This window comes from Carettochelys insculpta, chromosome 28, assembly GCF_033958435.1.
Source record: "Carettochelys insculpta isolate YL-2023 chromosome 28, ASM3395843v1, whole genome shotgun sequence".
Taxonomy (NCBI): domain Eukaryota; kingdom Metazoa; phylum Chordata; order Testudines; family Carettochelyidae; genus Carettochelys; species Carettochelys insculpta.
Window position 1 is genome coordinate 13,025,033 of NC_134164.1, and position 23,415 is coordinate 13,048,447.

Here is a 23,415-nt window from a genome sequence, read left to right on the forward strand (position 1 = left end):
ACTGCCAACACGCTCTTAGTTACACCACTGGCCCAGAACGTAGGGAAATGTTTGGGGTGTTCCAAGACTTGTCCTGGGTGTGCTGCAGTCTGAGGCACTGGAGGGCTGGGTACAACACTGAGCGCTTGCGCTCCTTTTCTCGCCGCAGGCATGGCTGTCTTCCCATTGTCTATTCCTGCCTGCGCCTGCCCTCAGGCCCCGAGTGAGACACACTGAGCCCCTCCCTAAGCTAGTCAAGTTCAAGAGGCCCCATAACGTTACCATACACATCTGTGTTATTTTCACAGAAAGGACAATGCAAATAGAAATCACAGAGTTTTTATATTTGCCCATATATCGTTACCTAGTCAAAATGCAACGAACATTTAGTATCTTTTTTGTATTTAGAGGCCCCTCCTAATGTGAGGTTCTAAACTGCACCTTACTTGTGCATAAATCTGTCTCTGCCTGGAGTGAAACAATCAGGTTACTACTGCAGTGGGCTCTGCAACCACATTATGTGAATTCAGGCACCAGGTGTTAATAAAACAGGAAACCACTTAGTACCTGGGGCAGCTCCTCATGAGGAGATTCCTGACTCCCTGGGGCAAAGGCCCAGCACCTGTTCTCTGCCCCCCACACTGTGCAGCTCCCCCCTTGGTTTCCCTGCCCCTTCCCTCAGGCACTGAGTCCCCAGCGCCCCTCACCCAGGCTGCTCGCCGTCACCTCCCACCGGAAACTTTTCTCTTCGTCTGCACAGAGGCAGCTGGTGTAGGTGCCGTCCTTGTCTGCCTGCACCTGGAACTGCGCAGACTCCGCCAGTGTCACCTGCACCTGTGGGGCCCAACACGAGAGCCCCTTAGGGCCATGGGGCTGCACTCACCTGCCCCAGCTCCAGGCTGAAAGGTGACCCCTCTCAGGCTCAGGCCCTGCTCACTGGGGGATGTCCAGGTCACAGCCACTGACTGCTGGTGCCACCCACTGGCCTGTGCCCCTGCCCAGCCCCCAGCCCAAGGTCACAGCCCCAGCAGCTCCCACAGGTCAGCCCCAGGCGGCGCTCACCTTGATGCACTGCTGCAAGGAGTTGAAGACAGTGGCCGTTAGGGTGAAGGTCTCTCCCCGGCTCACAGAGGACGGCAACGCCAGCTCCACGTGGAAGGGTTTGAAGGCTGTGAAGGTGGCTGTGGGGGAGAGCCCAAAACCCAGCTCCGCTGTGCAGAACATCCCAGCTGCCCACTCCGTGATGGTATTGGGCACCAAGAGTGGGACATCCTTGGAGCCCTCGTCACTGGGCCGGGAGGGACACAAGCAGAGTGTCAGAGATGTCATTCACAAGCACGGCAAAGAGAGACATCCCTGCCTGACCCTCCTCTGTGGTGGGGCCCTGGGCTGGTGCCCATCAACAGGCCAGTCCCAGATGTTGAGGGGAACAGCTGTCAGCGCCCCCAGCTCACCCCATCCTTTGCCTCAAGCCAACTATTGGTGGACTCTCCATCCCTAGAGGTTAAGTCCCGGCTTGACAAGGTCCTGGCTGGGATGATTTAGTTGGGGTTGGTCCTGCTTTGAGCAGGAGGCTGGACTCGATGACCTCTTGTGGTCCCTTCCAGCACTAGGATTCCATGATCCTTTCCCTGCCATGGGGCTCTCTGGGTGCGGTAAGTGGCCCATGGGATGGAGCTTCCCTGCTTCTGTGGCCGGACATCTCTCCCAGCCAAAGGCTATTCCTGGGAACCCTGCTTGGGATCTCCTGCCCCTTCCAGTCGCACCACATGTGCCACCCTCAGAGTCCTCTCCCAGGGGTTCAAACCCCTCATATATTGTCAGTGATGCAGCTCTAGGCACTGGGTGGAAATGGAAATATGGCAAAGGGGATGGGGTGATAAACCCCGCTGCTGGCCCCAACGGATCCAGGGAATAGCTGGGGAGGGCTGCTGTGACCCCCAGATACATGGTCCTGCGGCCCCCAGGCTCCCAGACCTCTGCCTCCCTCTTCCACTGCCTTGAGGTTGTTATTCCCTGCTGCCATGCTGGGTTCATCTCTGCTGGCAGCCGGGCTCCAGAACCAGCCCCAGGCAGGCAGCCGTCCCTCCCCCAGCCAGTGCCCTGCACCTGGGAACTGCGGCTTCCCAGGGTGTGGCCTGGAGGCAGCTCTGCAGGGACACTGTGTGGCAGCCCCTCACTCACCCCACAGCCACCAGGTCCCACAGCCATGTCTCTGGGACAGGCACACGTGACGCTGGCTCCTCCTTAGAGCAGGATTGTAGCACTGACTCAGCCGTGACCTCAGGGGTCTCTGCTCTGTCATAGTGACATCGTCTCATAGTGGTGTCTAGGAAAGACACAAAGGGGTTAAGGGAACCCCGCGCTGGTTGGGAGACAAATCCAGACAATGATTCACATGGGGCTGATCTGATGGGTTTGGTCCCGCTTAGAGCAGGGGGGCTGGACTCGATGGCTTTTTTAGGTTTCTTCCAGCTCTATTGTTCTATGATTCTATGTGTTTCCACCAGCAATATCTGGAGGACTTGGGGACATTTCAGGGACTGAACATGGCCACTGGGAGCTCTGGGAACTGACCCCTGCCCACATCTCACCTGAACTGGGAGCGGCCAGCGGTAGGGCTGGAGCTGGGGAGGAGGGGCCAGGTGGGGATATCCTAGATGCAGCACACACTGGTGGACTCAGCTCATGGAGGGTAGACCTGAGCTCAGCCCCACCTCTGCCCCCAGCATCATTAATGGACCATTGCCTCCCAGGGCCTCTCACAGGAGCCACTAGCCAGGTGGAAGATAGGGTCAAATTTCAAAATGATCTGGACAACTTGGAGAAATGGTCTGAAGTAAACAGGATGAAGTTTAATAAAGACAAATGCAAAGTGCTCCACTTAGGAAGGAACAATTAGTTTCACACACACAATGGGAAGCGACTGGCTAGGAAGGAGAATGGCAGAAAGGGATCTAGGGGTTATAGAGAACCACAACAGCAATGAAGGGTCCTGTGGCACCTTATAGACTAAGTCTATAAGTCTGTTAGTCTATAAGGTGCCACAGGACCCTTCGTTGCTGTTACAGATCCAGACTAACACGGCTCCCCCTCCAATATAGTGAACCACAAGTTACATTTGAGTCAACTGTGTGATGCTGTGGCAAAAAAAGCAAATGTGATTCTGGGATGTATTAACAGGTGTGTTGTGAACGAGACACGAGAAGTCATTCTTCCGCTCTACTCTGCGCTGGTTAGGCCTCAGCTGGAGTATTGTGTCCAGTTCTGGGCACCGCATTTCATGAAAGATGTGGAGAAATTAGAAAGGGTCCAGAAAAGAGCAACAAGAATGATCAAAGGTCTAGAGAACATGACCTGTGAAGAAAGGCTGAAAGAACTGGGCTTGTTTATTTTGGAAAAAAGGTTAAGGGGGGACGTGATAGCAGTTTTCAGGTATCTAAAAGGGTGTCATAAGGATGAGGGAGAAAAATTATTCCTCTTGGCCTCTGAGGATAGAACAAGAGGCAATGGGCTTAAACTGCACCAAGGGAGGTTTAGGTTGGACATTAGGAAAAAGTGCCTAACTGTCAGGGTGGTCAAACACTGGAATAAATCTCTGGAGATATTTAAGAACAGGTTAGATAAATGTCTATCATGGATGGTCTGGACAGTACTTGGTCCTGCCATTGGGGCAGGGGGCTGGACTCGATGACCTCTCAAGGTCCCTTCCAGTCCTAGTATTCTATGATTCTATGACAACAACAAGAAGTCCTGTGGAACCTTATAGACTAACAGATATTTTGGAGCATAAGCTTTCATGGGCAAAGACCCGCTTCATCAGATGCATGATTCTATGATTAGCCAGGCTGAGCAGCTTGGACATGGAGGCCTGGAGAGGCCCCTTGAGAACAACGGAGAAACCCCACCCCTGCCCATTGAGAACAATGGAACTGCTAAGGACTGTGTCAGAACCAGGTTCGGAACCCAACTCCTCAGCCCAGGGGGCCGCTGCCCCTCAAGGGGCAGAGAGGCGTTTGGAATTGCTGAACATGGGAGAAGGAACCTCCCGGCTCACTGACCTCGAAGTAATGAAAACCAGAACTGACGTTCACAGATACTGGTGCTGGTGAGAATTGTCAGACCTGCATCCTGGGGAGAAGAAACCAGAGGAAAAAGCACCAGGAGATGAGGAAGTGCCAAAGGCAGCGCCAAGTCCATTGTCACTGCCCAAGGTCACAGAGCAACAGAGCAATACCAGAGCAGAATTCACAGGGACTCAGCCCCTGCCCAGAACAGAGTGACTTCAGTATTTTACATATGGGAACTGAAGCACGGGAGTACAGAGCACGGAGCTGGGAAAGCCCCATCATCTCATCTCTACACCCCCTCATTCCCCAGGACTGGGGCAGAGCTGTTCCTCGCAGCATCTCTCCCCAGGTTTTGGCTTTAGCACAAGAAGTCCCTAGCAAGGGGGCTGCCTCCAGGAGACAATTCCAGCCTCATCCATTGCACTGCCAGGCTGTTATCCCACTGACACCATGGCTGGATCCCACGACTCCCTGCTGTTCCCCATGGCAGGTGGTGACAGCCAGAGCCTGGGAGCCAGAACTCCTGGGTTCCTCTCCTCCCATCACCAGTCACCTGCTCGGGGACCTGGGCAGGTCCCTTCCTGTCTCTGGTCCCCCCCTCCCTGTGCTGCTCGACCTGGGAGCTCACAGGAGGGTCTCTGACTCTGTGTGTTAAATGCCCCCCAATGTGCTGAGCACAGACTGGAGGTGGCCCAGTGGTGCCCCTGCCCCCCCGCCCTTCCAGACTCAGATGAGCCCTGGCCCTGAAGTGCTGGCTCTGCCCACAGTGGCACCAGGGGTAGGGATGTGAGGAATGACTACGGTAATGGGCCTCAGTGGGTGACAGGACTGGAACTGGGGCGAGCTGGGGCTGGGCTCCCTGCAGTAACTGCAGAGGGCATGATGGGGCAGGGCTGTGCTGGAGCCGCCTGGCCGAGCTGTGCCTAAGCTCAGAGGAGGGGGCACGTGAACCAGGCGGGATCCAGACTGCCCAGCCCAGCCACGAGGAGCCAGCTTGGATTTGCCAAACCGGGTACTGGGGGCTTTGCCTGTCCCTCTGGCCAATGCTCATTTCCTCACAACGAGCACAACTCACAGCCTCTGAACCCTGCCAGGGCTGGGGCTAAACTCACAGCCCCTGGGCTCCCCAGAGATCCACAGCCCATCCCTGGTAACCCCCCTCTCCCATCCCCGCACCTGCCCCCCCATCCCCATCCCCCACCCGTCTCTCTGCTTTCCACCTCCCCCCTTCCTGCACCTTGTCCTTCTGTCCCTGCCCACCTCCGCCAGTCACTCAGGTGGCTCCTCCTCCTCCAGGCTGCCAGGGACGGCAGGAGAGCCCTGGGAGTGCCATGGCACCATCTCTGGGAGCACCATTCCTACATCCAGTGCCTCTGTAGCGCCTGCTGGCTGGGAGAAGCCATTTCACCAACTTCCTGCCCAGCCCAGTGGCCCCGGCTTGCGCAGGCCCAGCTGTTCTGTGGGGAAGGGGCGTGCAGGCCAGTTGGCATGTAGGAGAGGTTGGAGCGGACTCCGAGGAGCGGCGTGGAGGGCTGCTGCTCTGTGGCTATGCTGGGGAATTTGTCTCAGGGCCAGGCTGTGTCTGAAGGTGGCTGGGATGGTGTGGGCCAGGACCGAATTTGCTAGGAGTATCCCTGGGGAGTCATTAGAACAGGCTGGACCATTTGTGAGGACATCATAACCGGATGGCAACAGCTCTGGGCACAGCAGAGCCAGTTTAGTCCTTTCGCGCTACAAAGGAGAGTGAGGCACAGCCAGGAGTAACCCTACCCGAAGCAGGCGGTCGGTGTTGGTCCTCTGAACAGTCCTGCTGTTAGTCTGTCTGCGCTTCCTATCAGATGGCTGACTCTGCTCGGGTACCTTATGTCTGGTAGAAGCGAAAAGTCTATAATACGCTGAAGGTATATTATGGAAGGTTGGAGCTGGCAAGCTGCCCACCGTCCAACAATAACATGACTCATGACCTGGAAACGTGTCTCCTTCGTGAAAACTGGGGAGCAGATTATAGACCTAAAGACAAACAGACAACGGCAGCCATGAAACCAAGGTACAAACTACCCCAGGCCAGCTCCTGCTCCTCCTCTCACTGACTTGCCAACCACACACCTCCCCTATTGCTCCACCCTCCAGCCCCTCCCCACATGAGTTGTGCCTGTGGCAGCCCTCACTGGAAACGCCAATGTTAGGCCGTGCTGCAAAAGGGAGAGTGGACACTCCCAATACTGGTGGGTTATACTGGAGTTCGACTTCCCAGCCAGTCACAAACTCTGCTTCTGAGCCCCACTCTGGTCATCAAGAAACTGAAAAAGGAATCACCCAGCCCCCATTATTGCCTTCCAGTTCTCTGGCTCACAGCACCTGGGTCCCAGACAGAAAAAAATTATCTGAAAAACATCTGCTCACTATACAAAATTTCCTTCTGGTCTCAAAGGGTCACCCATGTTAACCAGCCTGTTTGGGTTTGGATCTTACCCAAAATGCCATGCTGCCAGCCACTCTGTCAACATCTAAAACTACAGGTGTATAATGAAGAAACAAGTGAAAAAGACTGCAAAGTCCATCAGGTTCCTAGCAGCACTGGTGAGTTTGCTGGCTTTAAAGTTCCCCAGGAACATCGCCACAGCTTGGATGGGTCATTCATGCCTTTGTTCAGAGCTTCGTTTGTAGAAATTGGCTATGTGAATATGGGGAAAGTGGTGGGTCTGATGCACCTTGATTTTAGCAAAGCTTTTGATGTGGTCTCCCATTGTATTCTTGTCAGCAAGATAAAGTATGGCCTGGTTGAATGTGTTGTATTGTTTGGAGTCACCCAGTTTCAGAAGAAATCACTTGAACAGTGAGCTGCTTTTCCATTTATTCCATCCCACACAACAAGCTAAAACCAACAAAACCCAACCCCCAGTGACCTACCCAGTTACTATGACAATAATCACATTGATTACTAACCCAGTGTTCTAGATCTGTAACTAAAACAACCAAATGCATAACATTTTCCTTCCCCCTTAATACAGTGTTTACCAGATGGAGTTCCGCAGAAGGAACCACGGGGTTCCCCAGAGTGAAAATAGGGGTACTGCCAGAAAATTCCATTACAATAGCTGACTCCTCTGCGACTCTCTGCCCTACCGCTGCTGAAAGAGTAGAACTAAATGTAATTGGTTTAATGGCCATCAGGAGAGCAGGAGGGATACAGCTTTAAACCAACTGAATTTAGTTTCATTATTTCAGCAGTGGCATGGCAGGGAAGTGCAAAGAGCCCCTCACTTGCCCCACTACCTGAGCAGCCACACCCCTCCAGGGGGCATGGCTTGGCTCACCCCCACCAGTGGAACACCTCCACACCAGCCTGCCTTCCACTGGGCACATGTGGCCGCCTGGTGTAGTACCCCAGCTAGCGCCACAGATGGGCTAGTCCCAGGGGCTGGTTTGGCACTGAAGTGGCTTGATCCTGGGGATGCGGGGTAGGATTGGGGCTGAGAGCAGATAACCTCGGTGATGTGAGGGCAGGTTTGAGGCTGAGAAGGGTGAAGCCTGACAATGGGGGTGTGGGTTTGCAGAATGGGGGGTAAAGCTTGGGTGTGGGGAGGCAAATTTGAGCGCAGAAGGCTGAGGCAAGTAAAGCCTAGATATGGGGGGCAGGTTTGGGGGCCGAGGGGGATGGAGCCTGGGAATGGATTTCTGCCACATTCTTTCACGTTTAAAACAGTTCCATGCCTAAATACAGTTGGGAACCACTGCCTTAATAGAGTAAACGTTCAGCTGAGGCATGTGGGTAGACTGCCTCAGTTCCCAGCTAACCCTGGGGACTGTTTTGTCCCGGAACTGAGGGTTAGCCTTAACTGAATATCCAGCTGCTGAGGAAGACCCTCTAGTCTTGATGGATTACAGCAGATGTCTCGTGTTTTTGTACCTGAAGGTGTTCTGGGTGCGAGCCTGATCTTGCTCTCGGGACTGAACAGGTGTCCCTGGGGTAAGTGGGGTATTGGGAAGAAACACAAGGAGGAAGGAACAACAATGGAGGATCCCTGATTCAAAAGGAGAAAGTAGCCGATCAGTTAATTATCTGAGGTGTTTGTACATGAATGCAGGAAACCTGGACAACAAACAGGGAGAATTAGAGGCCCTGGCACAGCCAATGAAGTATGAGGTGGCTGGAATAACAGAGGCTCGGTGGGATGTCTCCCATAACTGGAGCACTGTCATGGAAGGGTATAAACTGTTCAGGAAGGAGAGACTGGGGCAAAAAGGGGGAGGAGTGGTGCTATATATGAGAGATAGCAGGGACTGCAGGCTGCATCTGACTTTGTCCCTGTAGCAGCAGCAGCCGCTGCCAGAATAACAAGCTGCAAATGGGTCTTAAAGAGCCACATGTAGCTTGGACAGAGCTGCCCAACAAGCTAACTGCACCCCCTAAGGTGAACTTGCCCCAGCTGCAGCTCATAGTACCCCTCACCTGGCCTGGGAACTCACCAGCTGGATTTCTACAGGTGTTAGGGGTATACACACACATCTCATAGAGCTGGAAGGGACCTTAGGAGGTCATCAAGTCCAGTCCCCTGCCCTTTTGGCAGGACCAAGCACCCCCCAGCTTTTCCAAAGAAAAGAAAACCCTCTATTTCTTCCAAAGCCTTAAATGGCTTCCTTGAGAATTAAGCTCACAACCTTGAGCTTTCCAGGGCAACACTCAAGCCACTGAGCTATGGGCAGTGCTAGAGGACTGCAAGCTGAGTGGGGTTTGGAAGAGAAGCTGGGGGGATACCAAGGGGCTGCTGGGTGAGTGGGGCTCTGGGGAGAAGCTAGGTTTGAGGGTGTTGGGTGACTGGGGGCTTGGGGGGGGAAGCTGGGTATGGGCGCTGGGGTGGACATAGAGGGGAGAACAGGCTGAGGTCAGTCTGCCCCCTGCCACTCACTCCTCTTTATCTCCGCTACCTGTTGGTCTGCCTGCTCCTCCCCGCCCTGATCCATGGAGGGTGCATGCTTCTCGGCCAGCCCCTGGCTGCAGCCCAACTGCCTGGGTGCCAGCCTGTGTAGCAGGTGTGAGGGGGAAGCCAGCACCAGTGTCACCTGAGCTGCCTCCTGCTGGATGTGGCTGATGCCTCTTCTTGTGACTCACTTACCTCCCTGCCAATTTCCTTATCTGTACAACAGATCAGCTGGGACTCCTGCCTGTGAAGGCACCACACCAGCACAATGGGGTTCAAATAACTGTTTACTTACTGTGTCTCACACGTAAGGCCTAATCACGCGCACAAACTACTGCTTTGGCTGGCTAGAAAACAGAACACACTGAGCACCCCTGGCACGCTCATGCACCATTTACAGAGATACTACCCGATTTTTACACCCCACTGCCTAATACTTACTCCCTGGGGTATTGCAAGTGGTTTGCAAAGAGCTACAAGGAGCCATGCTGTCATACCTGCTGTCTGCCTCTCCCCTCACACAAGATAGCACAAAGGCCTTGTAACCCCATGGGTGTGAATTCAATCCTTGAGGGGCCTTTCAAGGTTCTGGGGCAGGTTAGATTGAAAAAAAGTGTGTGAGGGATGGTGACAGGTCCTGCTGTGAGTGCAGAGGGCTGGACTTGGTGAATTTTCAAGGTCCCTCCAAGTTCTATGAGATATGCCTATCTCCTTGATTGGGTTTTCTTTGGGAGCAAGGGAGGATGAGGCAACATCTGCATGGCCAAGCTACCAGCACATTCTCCCCTTAAAAAGGAGATACTGACAAAAGTAGGACTGGGCGTTAGTTATTAAGGACTGTCTCATATTCACATGCATTGCAGCTCTTGAAGTATTGATTATGTAACTGAATTTGAATACTTTTCTCACTCTTTCGGTTGCAGACCCAGCTCCAGGTGCTGGGTAGGTAACGTCCCCTCACTGGAGGCAACACGCAGATAACATTCTTACCCTCCTCCCCAGGGGGCCACCTGGGAACAGAGCTCCATCCCTTCCTTGCCTGAATCCCTCAAACAAATTATCTGTCTCTGTAACCACTCATGGCAGCGTCATTCTGACAGGCCGTTTGTCCAGCTTCTGTCTCCCCACCTGGATTTATTTATTTATTATTTATTATGGATTCACTAAAGACACTGATCATTCCTGACCAATCTGATTAGCTTCCATGATGAGGTAATTGGCTCTGTGGACATGAGGAAGTCAGTGGATGTGATATACCTTGACTATAGCAAGGCTTTTGATACAGTGTTCCACAAAATTCTTGCCTGCAAGTTTAAGGAAGCATGGATTGGATAAATGGGCTGTAAGGTGGATAGAAAGCTGGTTAGATGGTCAGGCCCAGCAGAACATGATCAAGGGCTCCATCTCTGCTTGAAAGTCAGTTTCAAGTGGCATACCCCTGTCAAAAGCTGCCTCCCCACTCTGACACTCCAAGTGCAGAAAGTGGGGGCACACAAAAAACCTTAAAAATATCTGACTTCTATAGGCTTTGCTTGAAAAGATGCCCAAGGTCACAAATTCCCTGCCCCCTGGCTGGCAATCACCACCACCAAGTGATAAAACCCTCCCTTAAAACTCTGGAAGACACACTTGAATATCTCCCTGTGGGGTAATCCCTAAGCTTCACCCTTTCCTTAGGAGATAAGTTGGAAACAAAGAGCTGTAATCTGATAGCTGACCTTGCTTTAGGCAGGCATTTACACAGATACTCTGTAGGACAAAGAAATCAAAATCATTACCTTAAAAAGGTAATTTATTTACAAAACAAAAGATAGAACAATACCAAGAAAGTAAATAAGCAGACTTAGTTGCTGGATGCAATTAAAGCAACTAAAGATTATGAATTTTAGAGCACAGAGAATTGCTTCCCTGGCATTCAGCTTAGAAGTTAAAGAGTACAGGGGGAAAAAAATCACCAACCAGCCTAGAAGTCCAACACCAAATCCAAAATAAAAATAACCTGATCACATCTAAGTAAATATTTCCTTTCTAATTACATATTCATGCTCTGGTTATGATGTGGCCAGGACACTTACTGGATTCATCAGCATTTTTGGACTCTCCCTGCTCCGGACGCAGAATCTGGACAAAGACCCCTTAGCCTTTCCTTGTTCCTATTCAAAAAGGTTGCCTCTCTCCCCATTTGTTTGCCTGGATTCCCCACAGAGACCATCTAAGGGTTGATACTTTACAGTCATTCATTCATGACAGCCCTAAGAATTGTCTCTAGCACCCATATTAATTACCTGGATGAGGGGATGGACTGAACCCTCAGCAGATCTGCAGATGATACTAAGCTGGGGGAGAGCTAGGAGGCTCTAGAGATTGGAGATTGGAGGGTAGGCATAGGATCCAGAGTGACCTACACCAATTGGAAGATTTCACCAAAAGAAATATGATGAGGTTCAACAGGGAAAAGTGCAGAGTCCTGCACTTGGGATGGAAGAATCCCAAGCACTGTTATAGGCTGGGAGTTGACTGGCTACATTGCAGTACAGCAGGAAAGGACCTGGGGATTACAGTGGATGACAGGCAGGATATGAGTCAACAGTTTGTACTTGTAACCAAGAAGTTTAATGGCATATTGGGGTGCAGCATTGGCAGTAGATCTAGAGAAGTGATTATTTCATTTATTCAGCAATGGTGAGGCCACATCTGGAATATTGTGTCCAGTTCTGGGACTCCCAATATAGAAAGAATGAGGATACGCTGGATAGGGTCTAGCGGAGATCAACAAAAATTATTAGGGAACTGGAGCACATGGCCTGTGAGGAGATGCTGAGGGATTTGGGTTTATTTAGTTTGCAGAAGAGAAGACTAAGGGGTGATTTGACAGCAGCCTTCAACTTCCTGAAGGGGGGAGTCTAAAGAGAATGGGAAGAGAGTGTTCTCAGTAGTGACGGATGGCAGAAAAAGGACAAAAGGTCTTAAGTAACAGTGGGGGAGGTGTAGGTTAGATGTTAGGAAAAATTATTTCACCGGGAGTGTGGTGAAGCACTGGAATGCGTTGCCTAGAGAGGTGGTGGAATCTCCATCCCTAGAGGGACTCTAGAGGTTTTTAAGTCCTGGCTTGACAGGGTCCTGGCTGGGATGATTTAGTTGGGGTTGCTTCTACTTTAGGATGGGGCTGGACACAATGACCTCGTGAGGTCCTGTCCAGCCCTAGAACTCTGTGATTCTATAAGTTGTGTAATACAGACAGACAGACAGACAGACTGACATCTCCCTAATCTGAAATACAAAGGTGATATAACACATAACTGAGATTATCATCTTTGGCAGATAATAATTCGGCCGATATTTTATGTGTCAGACTGGGTGAAACTCCTGGCCATCCTAGAATACTGATATTCATAGTGCCCTAAAGTGTCCCCCACATTCCACATAGAGGCATACAGGTCCCTGTGCCCCCACCCACGCCTCCGCCCCCGACCTCCAGCCCTAGGAGAGGGACCTGCGGCTTCTGGTGCCCTGGGAGAGCCTGGAAAGTGAAGGGCACATGACCCTACCCTCCATGGGGCAGAGAATGGTGCTCAGTGCCCCTCCCCCACTCTGTCTGGATCACAGAGGGGCCTCACTGGGGCCTGGCCCTGGGACCATGGCACTCAGGGACATGTGGCTCACCTCCTGGTCCATCGAGTCCTGTCTCCTGCTGCTCCACAGGGTTGGGAGTTTTGCTCACCATGTGCAGGGCCCATGAGCCTCTGGATGGTAGGTGCCAGTGAGGAGCAGAGTGGGAATCCAGGGGCAAATCCTGCTGCTGCTGCAGAGGAAGGTGGAGCCTCCCACAATGCAGCTGGCAGCTGTCCCCTGCCCTACTCAGAGGCAGGGAATTCTCCTGCCCCTGCGGACCAGCTCTGCCCTGGAGGTCGAGATCTGCTTACCCGGCCATTGCCTCAGTTCTGAGCTCCATGTTCCCAGCCAGAGCCGAGGTGGGGTGGGAGGTAAAGGAGGGGGCACTGCAAGGGCTGATGGGAGAACAGGACAGGGAAGCGAGAACCCCACAGAGTCAGGGTGCCAAGTGCATTGGAGCAGCCCTGGGGTCAGGGAGAGGTGACCTCGGGGGGGCGGGGGCCAGCAGCCGTGCATCGCCCCTCCCTGCGAGGGGGTAGGACCAGTCAGGGGAGGGGCTGGGCAAGTGGCTGAGCTGTTCTGGACTCACCGTGTCGACGTTGAGCTCGGCCTTGGGCTCCATGAGCAGCGCGCTCCGATCCACGGCGCGGACGGCGCACAGGGACCCGGGGGCAGCCTGCACCCGCAGCTGCAGCTCTGCGCCCGGCAGGGCCCGGTCCTGCGAGAAGGCCAGCTTCACCTGGCCAGGCACAGGGCGTCACAGGGGAGAGGGAGGGGGAGACCCCCAGGGCAGGAGACAGGAAGGGGGAGGCAGGTGGCCAAGCTCCAGACACTGAGTGTCACTCCGGCTCCAGGCCCTGCTGGCTGGGGGGCTGGGGCAGGGGGTGCTGGGGAGGGGTGGGGTTGAGGCAGCCCAGACTCGTTTGGTGCCCCCATGGGACGGCTCACGGAGCTGCAGTGATTGCGAGGCACACTAGAGAGACGGGGGAGTCGGGGGGAGCAATGATCCAGGTGCTGCCATGAGGCGGGGAAGGGAGGGGCTCAGGCACGCGGTGACGCACTGCCCAGGACTCCAGTTGTGGGGCAGGAGCGATTCCCCCCCACCCCCCGCCCCGAGCCCCAGGCTCACCTTGTTCGGGAGGCACTTGGCCACGTTCAGCAGGGCACTGGCAGCAGCCAGCTCTCCGTCGGGCAGCACCACGTAACCCAGCACCGTGGCAGCGGGCGCCAGCTCAGCGCCGACATGCAGCTCCACAGAGAAGGAGCCCTTCAGCCCTAGGGACAGTGGGGAACAGCCAGGGGCAGCCAGGCCCAGTCAGCAGAACCCAGCACCAGCCCAGCCCCTGCCCAGGGACTCAACCCCACTCGCCCCTGAGCGCAGGGACCTCCAGGCACACTTCCCTCCCCCACCACTTACCAGCCCCCTTCCCAAGGTCCAGACCCCTGTTGAGGATCCTGGCGATGGCTCCCTTGGCCACGACCTGTGGAGAAGGAGACGGGAGTCACTGGCGTGAGGCTGTACAGGGGGTGGACGAACACCCTGATGTGGGGATGTCGCACAGGCCGGACTCAGGGCAGGGGGAAACTTCCGCACCCCACGGCCTGAGCCACCAGAGGTGGGTGTGCGAGGACGTACACTCAGGTGTGTGTCCAGCATCCCAGCCCACAGGCCAGCTGGCTCCCGCTTTGGGGGCAGATTGGAACCAGAGCGCTTAGTGGGGCTGCAGGGGGAGGAAAGGTCCGTCCTTCTCCGGCCCCACCCTAACAGTTCAAAGGAACCGTTTTGTTCTGCTCTGCCGTGGGGTCATTGTGCGGACTCCACACCCTGTCCTCACACTTACACACACTCATACGTAAACACACACTTACATGTGTACACTCGCGCATGTGCACACGCACACGTGCACACACACACACACACACACACACACACACTTTAGTCTCCCAGGTTGGGGCTCACCAGGAAGACGACATCCAGGCTCTTGGACCCGTTCCCCAGGGCCTCCCTAGCAATGATATAATCCACCTGGAGCTGCTGGGCCTGGTCGCAGGGCAGCACGTCTCCTGGTGAGCGGATCTGCAGGAAGCTCTGGCTCCGGGAGTAGAAGGGCTGCAGGTGTTGATGGGCATCCGGGTACTTGGGAGAGACTCCACCATGCCCTGCGCTGTCAGCCACCTCCTTGAAGTGCCCCTGGGGGGCAGAGACAGCGATGGGGATTGCTGGGTGCTGAGTGCCCGGCACAGGACAGGAATGCTGCAGGGGCTGGGCAGGCTCTGCTGCTGCTGCTGCTGGCGGAGCTCACCCCATGGCCCCTCACCCTGCATGTGTACCAAGCCCTGGAGAACCCCAGCGGTTAGAACTGGGGAGCCCCTGAGCTGCTGGGCCCCTTGCTGGGCACCTTTGAACAATGGGTGCAGGTGCCCAGAGCAGCCCAAAGGGGGCGACGTTCCTAACTAAACCCCACCCCCCCAGAGTCACCAGGCGAGAGGTGGCAGCACTAAGAGCCCTTTGCACCACCCCCTTGATGGCTCTGCTGGGGGGTTCTCCCCTCCTCCACCCACCCTCTGTCCTGGCTCTTCAGCCAGCAGGTGCTTTGCTATTCTAAGCGTGTGCAGTGCCTAGCACTAGGGGGCCCCAGTCCTGGCTCTCCTGCTGCACTAGCGTAATAAACTTGATTAACCGCAGAAGAAATAACAGAGTCTGGAGTGCAGGGACCCGTCATTTACCCGCAGAAAGACCATCCCGGTCCAGCTGGAGGTGTCCAGCGCAAAGGCGGCTCTGCCAGACTCGTCCGTCCGGAACGTCTGGGTCTGACTCACGTCTCCATAGCTAACAAAGAGCTGCAGCTTCTCGTTCCTCAGCGCAGAGCCGTCTGCCGCCCTCAGGAGCATCTGAGCCAGGGAAAGAAATGGGCAGACTCACAACTCCGGGGCGCAGCCTCTGCGAGGGGGCAGGGCTGCAACAGCAGGCAGTGCTGGGATCAGCACTGGGACCGTTGACTGAGTTGGGATGGGCTGTGGGGCAGGAAGGGAACAGCTGGGGGATGAACTGGGGTCCACTGGGGGACTTGGGATGGATGTGGCAGCAAGGCTGGAACAGCGGGGGGCGGTGGCTCGCAAGCTATTGAATTCTCATATGAACATACAAAATGTTGCAACCATCTCTCGAAGTTTTTAAGTCCTGGCTGCTGGGGTGAGCGTAGGGTTGCTGGGAATCCCAGTACCTGGCCGGTGTAGGGGAATCCAGCCCTGTACGCATCATCAGCTCCCTCAAATGTCACGGTGGCGATTTCAGACACAAGGCGGATGTCGCAGCGCTTGGTTGTGTTGAGCTCCACTCCTAGCAGGAGAGGGAGGGATGACGAGTAACAATGAGCACCTGCCTGGGAGAGGCACCCCCACCTGGACCGAGTCCCCCGGGGGCAGGTGGATAGCGTGGGTTTGGTTATAGGACATCAGTGCAGTCCCACCTCCTGCAGTACCAGATCAGAGCACTGGCCCAGCCCAGACTCCCGTCTTTCACACTAGCTGGATAATCAGAGGAAGGCGGCTGTGCTCTGCTGTTCCTGGGGCAGGAGAACCCCTGCAGACCCTGGCTGGGAGCAGGGCTGAGCAGGAGCTCATTGAGTCAGTCAGTGTTAACGATGGGCCCCACCAGAACCCCGGCTCTGAGCACCCCAAGCGGTGGGGAGTTTGGCTCTGGGTCCAGATCTGAGCTCACATGAGGCCTCGACGCCTGTGAGGGGCTGAACCAGAGCTCAGTCCCCACACCCAAAGCACTGCTCCTGGACTCTCTCTAAAGCCGCCGGGCTAGAAATGACCTTATCACAGGTGCATGAGCCCCTCTGCCTCTGGGGTTCACTGCACAGGGCCTGCTTGATTTCAGTCGTACCTGTCCTCTCCTCCACAACAGACGCCATGGCCTCCAGGGTCATAGAGTGGCTCACAGGGAAGGGATCTATCCCTATCTCTCTGGAGAAGCAGCCATTGCTCTCAGTCTGGAGGGAGAGAATCACAGCCCTTTAGATGCAGCTCTGCACCAGGCCCTGCGGGGTTCAGCTCAGGGGGTCTCTTATTGGGCTTGGCTGGGTTAGCCCTGGGAGCCCGGAGAGATGGTAACACAGAACAGGTGCCAGCTCATGTCCAAGGTGCCTTAGCTGAACCTTGGAAATAGGACCTGGTATGAGCCTGGCTCCCCTGTGCCTTAGTGTTGGTACAGAAGGGCTGAGGGTTTTCCCCATGTGCTGTGTGTTCAGACTCTGTTGCATGCTGGAGAGTTGCTGCTTGTACAGCATTAATGCCCCTGGGAACAGCTGTTTCCCACCTGGCCAGGTAATATTTGAGCAGCTGTATTGTTAGCCTGTGGGGCGGTGGGACCCAGAGACATTAACTAGTGTAAAGGGCAGATCTTCAAGGGAAGGCGTTCAGTCCTACTCAGTATGAAATGCCACGGTTACCACACAGACACTTGTGGGGCCTGCAACTGGAATCTCACTGCCTACATCAAGAAGACAAATGAATCTGTCTTCCTGTTCTGTTCTGCCCCCTGGGAAGGTGAGTGGTGCAAACAGCAGGGGAAGCATTTGAGATTTTTGCTTCGGGAGGTGAAGGAGCAAATTTAACCATGATTCTGGGCACACTTAGGCACTTGGAAACTTTCTTTTTCTGGAAGATAATTTAGCAATTAGCTGACAGGAGACCTGTATGTAATTGAATATATACTTTAGAAAATGGGTTTGTTGGTCTGTCTAGCTGATCAAGAATTTAGCCTAAAGAGTAAGAGGTAGAACCACCAAATTCAGCATACAGCTTCCTCTTATCATATCTTAAAGCAATGTCAGGGTTTGGTTGTGCCAGGACAATGGGATGTGCTTGGGATGGGATTGCTTCTAATTACACAAAACAGAAAAGAAACAGGATCACCAAATCAAGTGGAGCCTTCAAAATGGACATAATTGAGCAGATGCTGAAAAAAGACTGAACCAAGGGGAGCCAGAAAAATAGGATGTGCCTGATGTAACCCACTTGTTGGCTGTGGCTACACTACTCCTCCCTTTCGGAAGGGGCATGTAACATATGCCTATTCAAAAATGCAAATACGAATATTCAGTGCCTCATTTGCACAATAACAACCACCTGGCTAATCTAAAGTACTGATTTCAAACTAAAACTTGCTGTGTAGCTGGGGTTCCTTTGAAAGGGTGTCCTGAATTTGAAAGCACGCTTCTTTAAAGCGCTACATGACTGCTTTTTTGTTTTGACATTCTATCTAAATCTCATTGTCACACCAGGCTGTTAAAAAGAAGACCACATCCTAATGCTTCCCACTGTTACCAGATAAAGAAACAGATCTCAGGATGGGTAAAGAAAACTGAGTGAAAAGCATTTTGTCTGGCAAGCAATGACTTCTCAATAGCTGAGGTTGTGGAATCCCCATTCTGTGATTATTGTCTTCACTTTTCTACTCCTTTCTGTATGATCTGTCTGGTTTGTAATTGCTCCTGGCTGTGGCATAATTAATTCTGCCAGGTGTAAATCAGTTATGGTGGTGGGATTTGATTGGTTAGGTAGTTCTGATACAGTCGGTTGACGACTGGGTAGTAAAATTGTGCGAAAAGAATTGGTCAAGGTAGAGTTGCGCTGAACTCGTGTCACTACGTAAAGTAGGGTCCAGGAAGGAAAACAGCAGGAAGAAGAAGAAGGAACACCTTAAGGAAGGACCCTGAGAGGACTCACCCCCAAGACCAGCACTGCCAGACCCTGAGCAGCAGCATGCAGAGAGTGACTTTGTCTGTCCCAACAGGGGAAGGCTGCCTGCCTGTGTCAGGACTGAAGAGCATGACACTGTGTGCTTAGCATGTATTCTGCTCTCTTGCTAATTGTAAATAAAGAGAGAATAAGAATATTGCTGTGTAAGGCTTTTTCAGTGGCACAGGCCCTGCAGACCCACAGGGAATTACACCTCTGCTCTAGGAACTGGGTAAAATGGGAGTTTAAATTAACAGAGGATTGGGTAAAGGTGTGTGTGTCCCTGAAGTGTGGAAGGGATAAACAAATTAGTGTGGGCAACACAGTCGCTCTCCATTGTCGACACTGGGTTGCTCCTGTTTTACCCCTGGGCAGGTGAGAGCCGGATCAGGGCCCCAGTCTGCAAAGTGCTTTGAAACCCCTGAAAGGCTGAAGTGACAAGGGCCCCAGCTCCCCCGCCCGGCGTTCCACAGCATGGCCCATTCTCCCCTTCCCAGCACACTCACCTGGCCTGAGAGCTCTACGCACCTACTCCCATAAGCGTACGAGTAAATTCTGACTAGACACAGGCGGACATGGACCTTCCCCAGCACAGGCTTCCTGGGGGTGTATCTGGTCAGCAGAGGGGAGTGAGAGAGTAAGTGGGAGGGGAGGGGCTGATGTCCACGGGGAGTTGCCTGTTGGGGGCCCCGGGGTGCGGGAGGCGGGGTTGGATGGGAGGTGAGTCCTGGAGCAGATAGAGGGACAGAGGAATGTCAGAGCCTGGCCAGGAAGGAGGGAGAGAGGAGTCAGGTCCAGGGGGAACCAGCCCCGCCTTTATCGGCCCAGCAGGGCTGGGATCACACTCACCGGCCGCACACTCGCAGGGGGAATGTCTCATCCAGCACTGTCACCAGAGAGGGCAGCTTGATGGCCACATGGAACTTGGGCAGCTCTGGGGTCAGAGAGGGATGGGATGAAGGTGACCCGCAGCCCCAGTTTCAGTTCATTGTGAGTTGTGAGCATTGCACTGGGGCAGAGGGAGCTGGAAGAAATGACATCCAGAGAGCCACTGCTACTGGCCTCATTTCCCCCAGGCCCTCCTGCCGGCTGCTGTGACACCCACCATGGCCCCAGTACCAGCACCAGCACCAGCCTGTCCTAAACCAGCCCAGCTGCCGAGGGGTTGCTGAGCCCCAAGGCCCCACGGGGAGCAAGTGACAGTGTAGCAGACAGATATGGGCATGGGCACAGGTGTCTGGGGGAGTACAGGGTAGTTGAGGGGTTTGGGGACAGAGTAACTTTGGCAGCAGTGGGGAGTTGGGGGGACTCCATGGCAGGGTGTGTGGGGGAGCAGAGGGCAGTTGGGGGTGGGGGGCAGGGCATCTGGGGGAGCAGAGGACAGTTGACGATTGGGGGCAGGGTGTCTGGGGGAGCAGAGGGCAGTTGGGGGTGGGGGGCAGGGCATCTGGGGGAGCAGAGGGCAGTTGACGATTGGGGGCAGGGTGTCTGGGGGAGCAGAGGGCAGCTGGGGGTGGGGGGCAGGGCGTCTGGGGGAGCAGAGGGCAGTTGACGATTGGGGGCAGGGTGTCTGGGGGAGCAGAGGGCAGTTGACGATTGGGGGCAGGGCGTCTAGGGGAGCAGAGGGCAGTTGGGGGTTGGGGGCAGGGTGTCTGGGGGAGAAGGTCTGGGGGCAGCAGGTAGGTGGTGACTGTGTTTGGGACCCACCAGGGCTCAGGCCCAGTGCATTCACCTGAGACCCCCACCAGGGCCTTACAACCACGTGGTGCAGGGCCAGGCTGGGGAAGGAGCCGGTTTCCCTGCCCAGGGCGCTAGAGCAGTGGTTTTCCAGCCATGCTCTGCACTTCACATCTCAGGGGCCTGGGAAAGGTGACTAGGAAGGAAAGTGTCCCCAGAGGTGTTCTGCTTCTCCAAGCAACCCACAGCACCGGTACAGCCCCCCCCCACACACACACGTGCGCGCCGGGCGAATCCCCGAGGGGAGGGGGCCTGTCAGTACCAGAGCAGCCCCCCGCCTCTGCCTTTCTCACACGGCCTCAAACGCTGGGCCCAGCTCGTGCCCCACGGCTCTGCATTCTGCTCAGCGCATTGTGTGTCCCACACTGACACCAACTGCTGCTGTAGCCACAGGCAACAGATCTCCTTTGGGTCTGCCAATGAAATAAGGGTGAAACCCACTGCAGAGTGGGGCAGGGAGACTGAACTCCCCTCCCCCTGGCCCTTGAGCAGAGTGGGGCAGGGCCTGGGAGGACAGGGAGACTGTCCCAAGCACTACCACGGGGGCAGTTTGCAGGGGGTGGCTGAGGCCCAGGAGAGCTTGGAGGGGGCTGGGCCAGTACCAGGCTCTGAGCTCCCAGGGACCCTCTCCCAGGGACCCAAGAACACTCAGGAATCCCCCTTCCCCATGAGAGGCTGGACCCACAGCCTTGGTCACTGCCCTGAGCCCTGCTGCGTACCACCGTGTTCCTCCACGCTGAACGAACGCCACGTGCCCTGCACCTCGATGGTGTACGTCCCCACGGCCGCCCCTGCAGCCAGCGGGAGGGACAGGTCCACGATGCCCTGCTGCGGAGTCATGTCTCGCCACTGGGCGATGCGGTTCCCGCTGGGATCCTGGCACACAGACACGCCCCGCTCAGCCGCTGCCCCACACAGCTGGTCCCTGGCAGCCCCCGAGTGCCTGGTGCAGCTGGCTGGGGCTGGATCCATGGCCGGGGCTCAAACCCTTCTGAGCCTGGAGCAGGCGCCACTGGGCAGACACTGGGCAACCTCCTAGCACGGTGCTCTCTGCCAGTACCCCACAGCCCGGACCTGAGTGTGCCAGCCACTTGGAAGGCAGGGAATAGGCTCCCGAGGGACACCCCATCTCCAGCCTGGACACAGCCCAGGGAACATGCCCATAGGGACGTCTCCATCTCAGTTCTAGGCCTCTGCGGTAATGTTCCCTGTTCTCCTCCCCCAAAGACCCTCCCCAAACCTCCACCCTCCCTCTGCCCTTGCAGCCCCCAGACGCCCCCTCCCTCCCCTTCCCCATTCGGCCTCCCAAGGGAGTCCCCCACTGAGCCCCCCACTGGCCTGATCAAGTCGGGGCCTGACTCAGAGTGGGGGGCTGGGAACATTCGGGGTGAGCAGCTCCGGCAGGGTCCCAGCCAGCCCCACACCTGCCTGTCTCCGGTCACACAGCCCCCGACTTTGCAAACGCAGGGGAGAGGACGTAACCCAATGGAACAAATGTCCCTCCCTGCCCCCATGTGGCCCAGCCCAGACACGCCCTGTGCTCCAGGCCCCTGTGCACCCCACTGCAGGGCCGAGGGCTCGAGGGCTGGATGGCTGAGCTGTGTGGTTAAAGCCCAGACTCCTCTGGGATCCCCACGACTGAACAGCCCCGGCTGCCCTGCAATGCGCCCAACAGGAAGGGGAGGCGGCTGGGGAGGGACAGACTGACCTGCAGGGTCACCAGGGGCAGCTGCAAAGCAAACAGACACGAGAGGGCTGGTTAGAGGGACAGGAAACACCCCCACTGCCAGGGCTGTGCTGTGACCTCCCCAGGGCTGGGGGGTCTCTGGGGCCACGGGGGTCGTACGGACAGCAGCAGGGGAGCCACACAGCACGGACAGGAAGGGGAGCCCACAGCCCTGCCCACGCTGGGGCCGTGGCCCTGGAGTTCCCGCACCTGGCAGGGGCCTCCCCTCCCTGCCGGGGCAGACACAGCACCGCGGGGGGCTGGTCCGTGTGCGGCGGAGCAGGGCCAGACGCTGGTGTCTCTGCCAAGGGGCCAATCACTGACTTCGTTACAGGCCGTGGGTGCCCAGCGCCCTCCTTCAGGTGCAATGGAAGGTGCAATCAACCCCTCGTGTGGGAAAGGGACGCAAGCGGCCGAGGCCACTGCCCAAGAATGGCCCTGCCTGGCGCAGACAGACACACCTCGTGTGTTCAGTGAGCTAGGGGCCTGTCACCCTCTCCCCCCAGCCCCCTCCCGACCCTCAGCCCCACCCCGACCCCCGCGCTCACCTGCCTGGTGCTGGGAACAAAGTCTTTGTCCAAACTGACGATTCGAAACTTCACTGCAAAGGAGCAGAGGCAGCTCAGGGCTCAGCCCCGGCGTCGGTGGCCTGAGCAATTCCCAGCTGGGGAAGGTGTCGGCCGGTCGCCCCAGGCACTGCCGGCCCCTGGGAACCTGCCGAATGGGCCCAGCCCGGGCAGCGCAGCACAAGCTTCCCCACGCTGCCTCCCCAATGTGCTGCAGCCCTGCCCGGGGCGGCTGGAGGGAGCTCGGCTGCAGGGCCCAGCCAGCCCCGGCCTCCCTGCTGAGGCTGCTGGAGGAGGCCGATTGGGGCCCTGCAGTGTCTATGCCATAACCCAGGCCAGGCTGAGACCCCCACTGGGTTCCATACAGGCCCCCAAAGAGGTCTCAGGCTTTGGGCCTCTCGCCCCCGGGGCCGGGTGCGCTCAGGGGCCTAGAAGTGAGAGTCCCGTATCCCCCTGAGCCCCATCCCATCCCCCGAGCTGGGGAGTGCCCCCATGGGCCTGGGGCCCCACAAACTCCCTCCAGCCGCTCCTGCCCCTCACCTGTCTGTCCCGGCTCGTAGGCGGCCTTGTCCGTCTGCACAAAGGTGCCAGGCTCCAGCGCCCGCAGCCGCACTGCCGTCCGCTGAGAGAAGTGCAGGGCAGCTCCCCGGACTGAGAGGTGCAGCTCTGCGGTTTCCTGCTGCCCCCCGGCCGGGGCTGGAACCTACAGGGGAAACCCCAGTAAAACGGCTCAAACATCCACATTAACATCCAGATGAAGAAGCCCCTGTCAGCCCTCAGCCCCGCGGAGCTGGGTTCCTTCTCCTCACCTCCTCAGCGTGACAGCTGCGGGGCACACGGGGAGCGGGACACACACACTGCCCTGCACCTCTCGGCTCACAGGCGGGGGGGCAGTGACTGAGTGACCTGAGCCTCCCTGGCTGGTGCTCTCCACCCTCCTCGCCAGACTGGGCCTGGCACAAGCCCCCCTCTCCTGGGGTCTGCACCTACATCTTCCCCAGGAACACCGGGGGGCACACAGGGTGGCTCGGAAGGGAGCACTACAGGGGAGCAGG

General features: G+C 56.1%; 1 protein-coding gene across 3 annotated transcripts in view; it reads right to left on the bottom strand.

The window, feature by feature from the left end:
* LOC142002768 (alpha-2-macroglobulin-like protein 1) overlaps positions 1–23,415 on the bottom strand; it is a 72,133-nt gene that overhangs the window by 7,680 nt on the left and 41,038 nt on the right. For all 3 annotated transcript variants that reach the window (XM_074979152.1, XM_074979153.1, XM_074979151.1), the window contains 18 exons: positions 22,901–23,063; positions 22,343–22,395; positions 21,777–21,797; positions 20,788–20,944; positions 19,181–19,265; positions 18,838–18,943; positions 16,476–16,581; positions 15,808–15,923; positions 15,311–15,475; positions 14,544–14,774; positions 14,001–14,064; positions 13,713–13,858; positions 13,173–13,322; positions 5,820–6,059; positions 4,041–4,110; positions 2,164–2,308; positions 1,042–1,267; positions 687–813 (listed from right to left, as the gene is read on the bottom strand). In XM_074979152.1, coding sequence (XP_074835253.1) covers positions 687–813; positions 1,042–1,267; positions 2,164–2,308; positions 4,041–4,110; positions 5,820–6,059; positions 13,173–13,322; positions 13,713–13,858; positions 14,001–14,064; positions 14,544–14,774; positions 15,311–15,475; positions 15,808–15,923; positions 16,476–16,581; positions 18,838–18,943; positions 19,181–19,265; positions 20,788–20,944; positions 21,777–21,797; positions 22,343–22,395; positions 22,901–23,063 — 2,371 coding nt within the window. The remainder of the gene's footprint in view (positions 1–686; positions 814–1,041; positions 1,268–2,163; positions 2,309–4,040; positions 4,111–5,819; positions 6,060–13,172; positions 13,323–13,712; positions 13,859–14,000; positions 14,065–14,543; positions 14,775–15,310; positions 15,476–15,807; positions 15,924–16,475; positions 16,582–18,837; positions 18,944–19,180; positions 19,266–20,787; positions 20,945–21,776; positions 21,798–22,342; positions 22,396–22,900; positions 23,064–23,415) is intronic.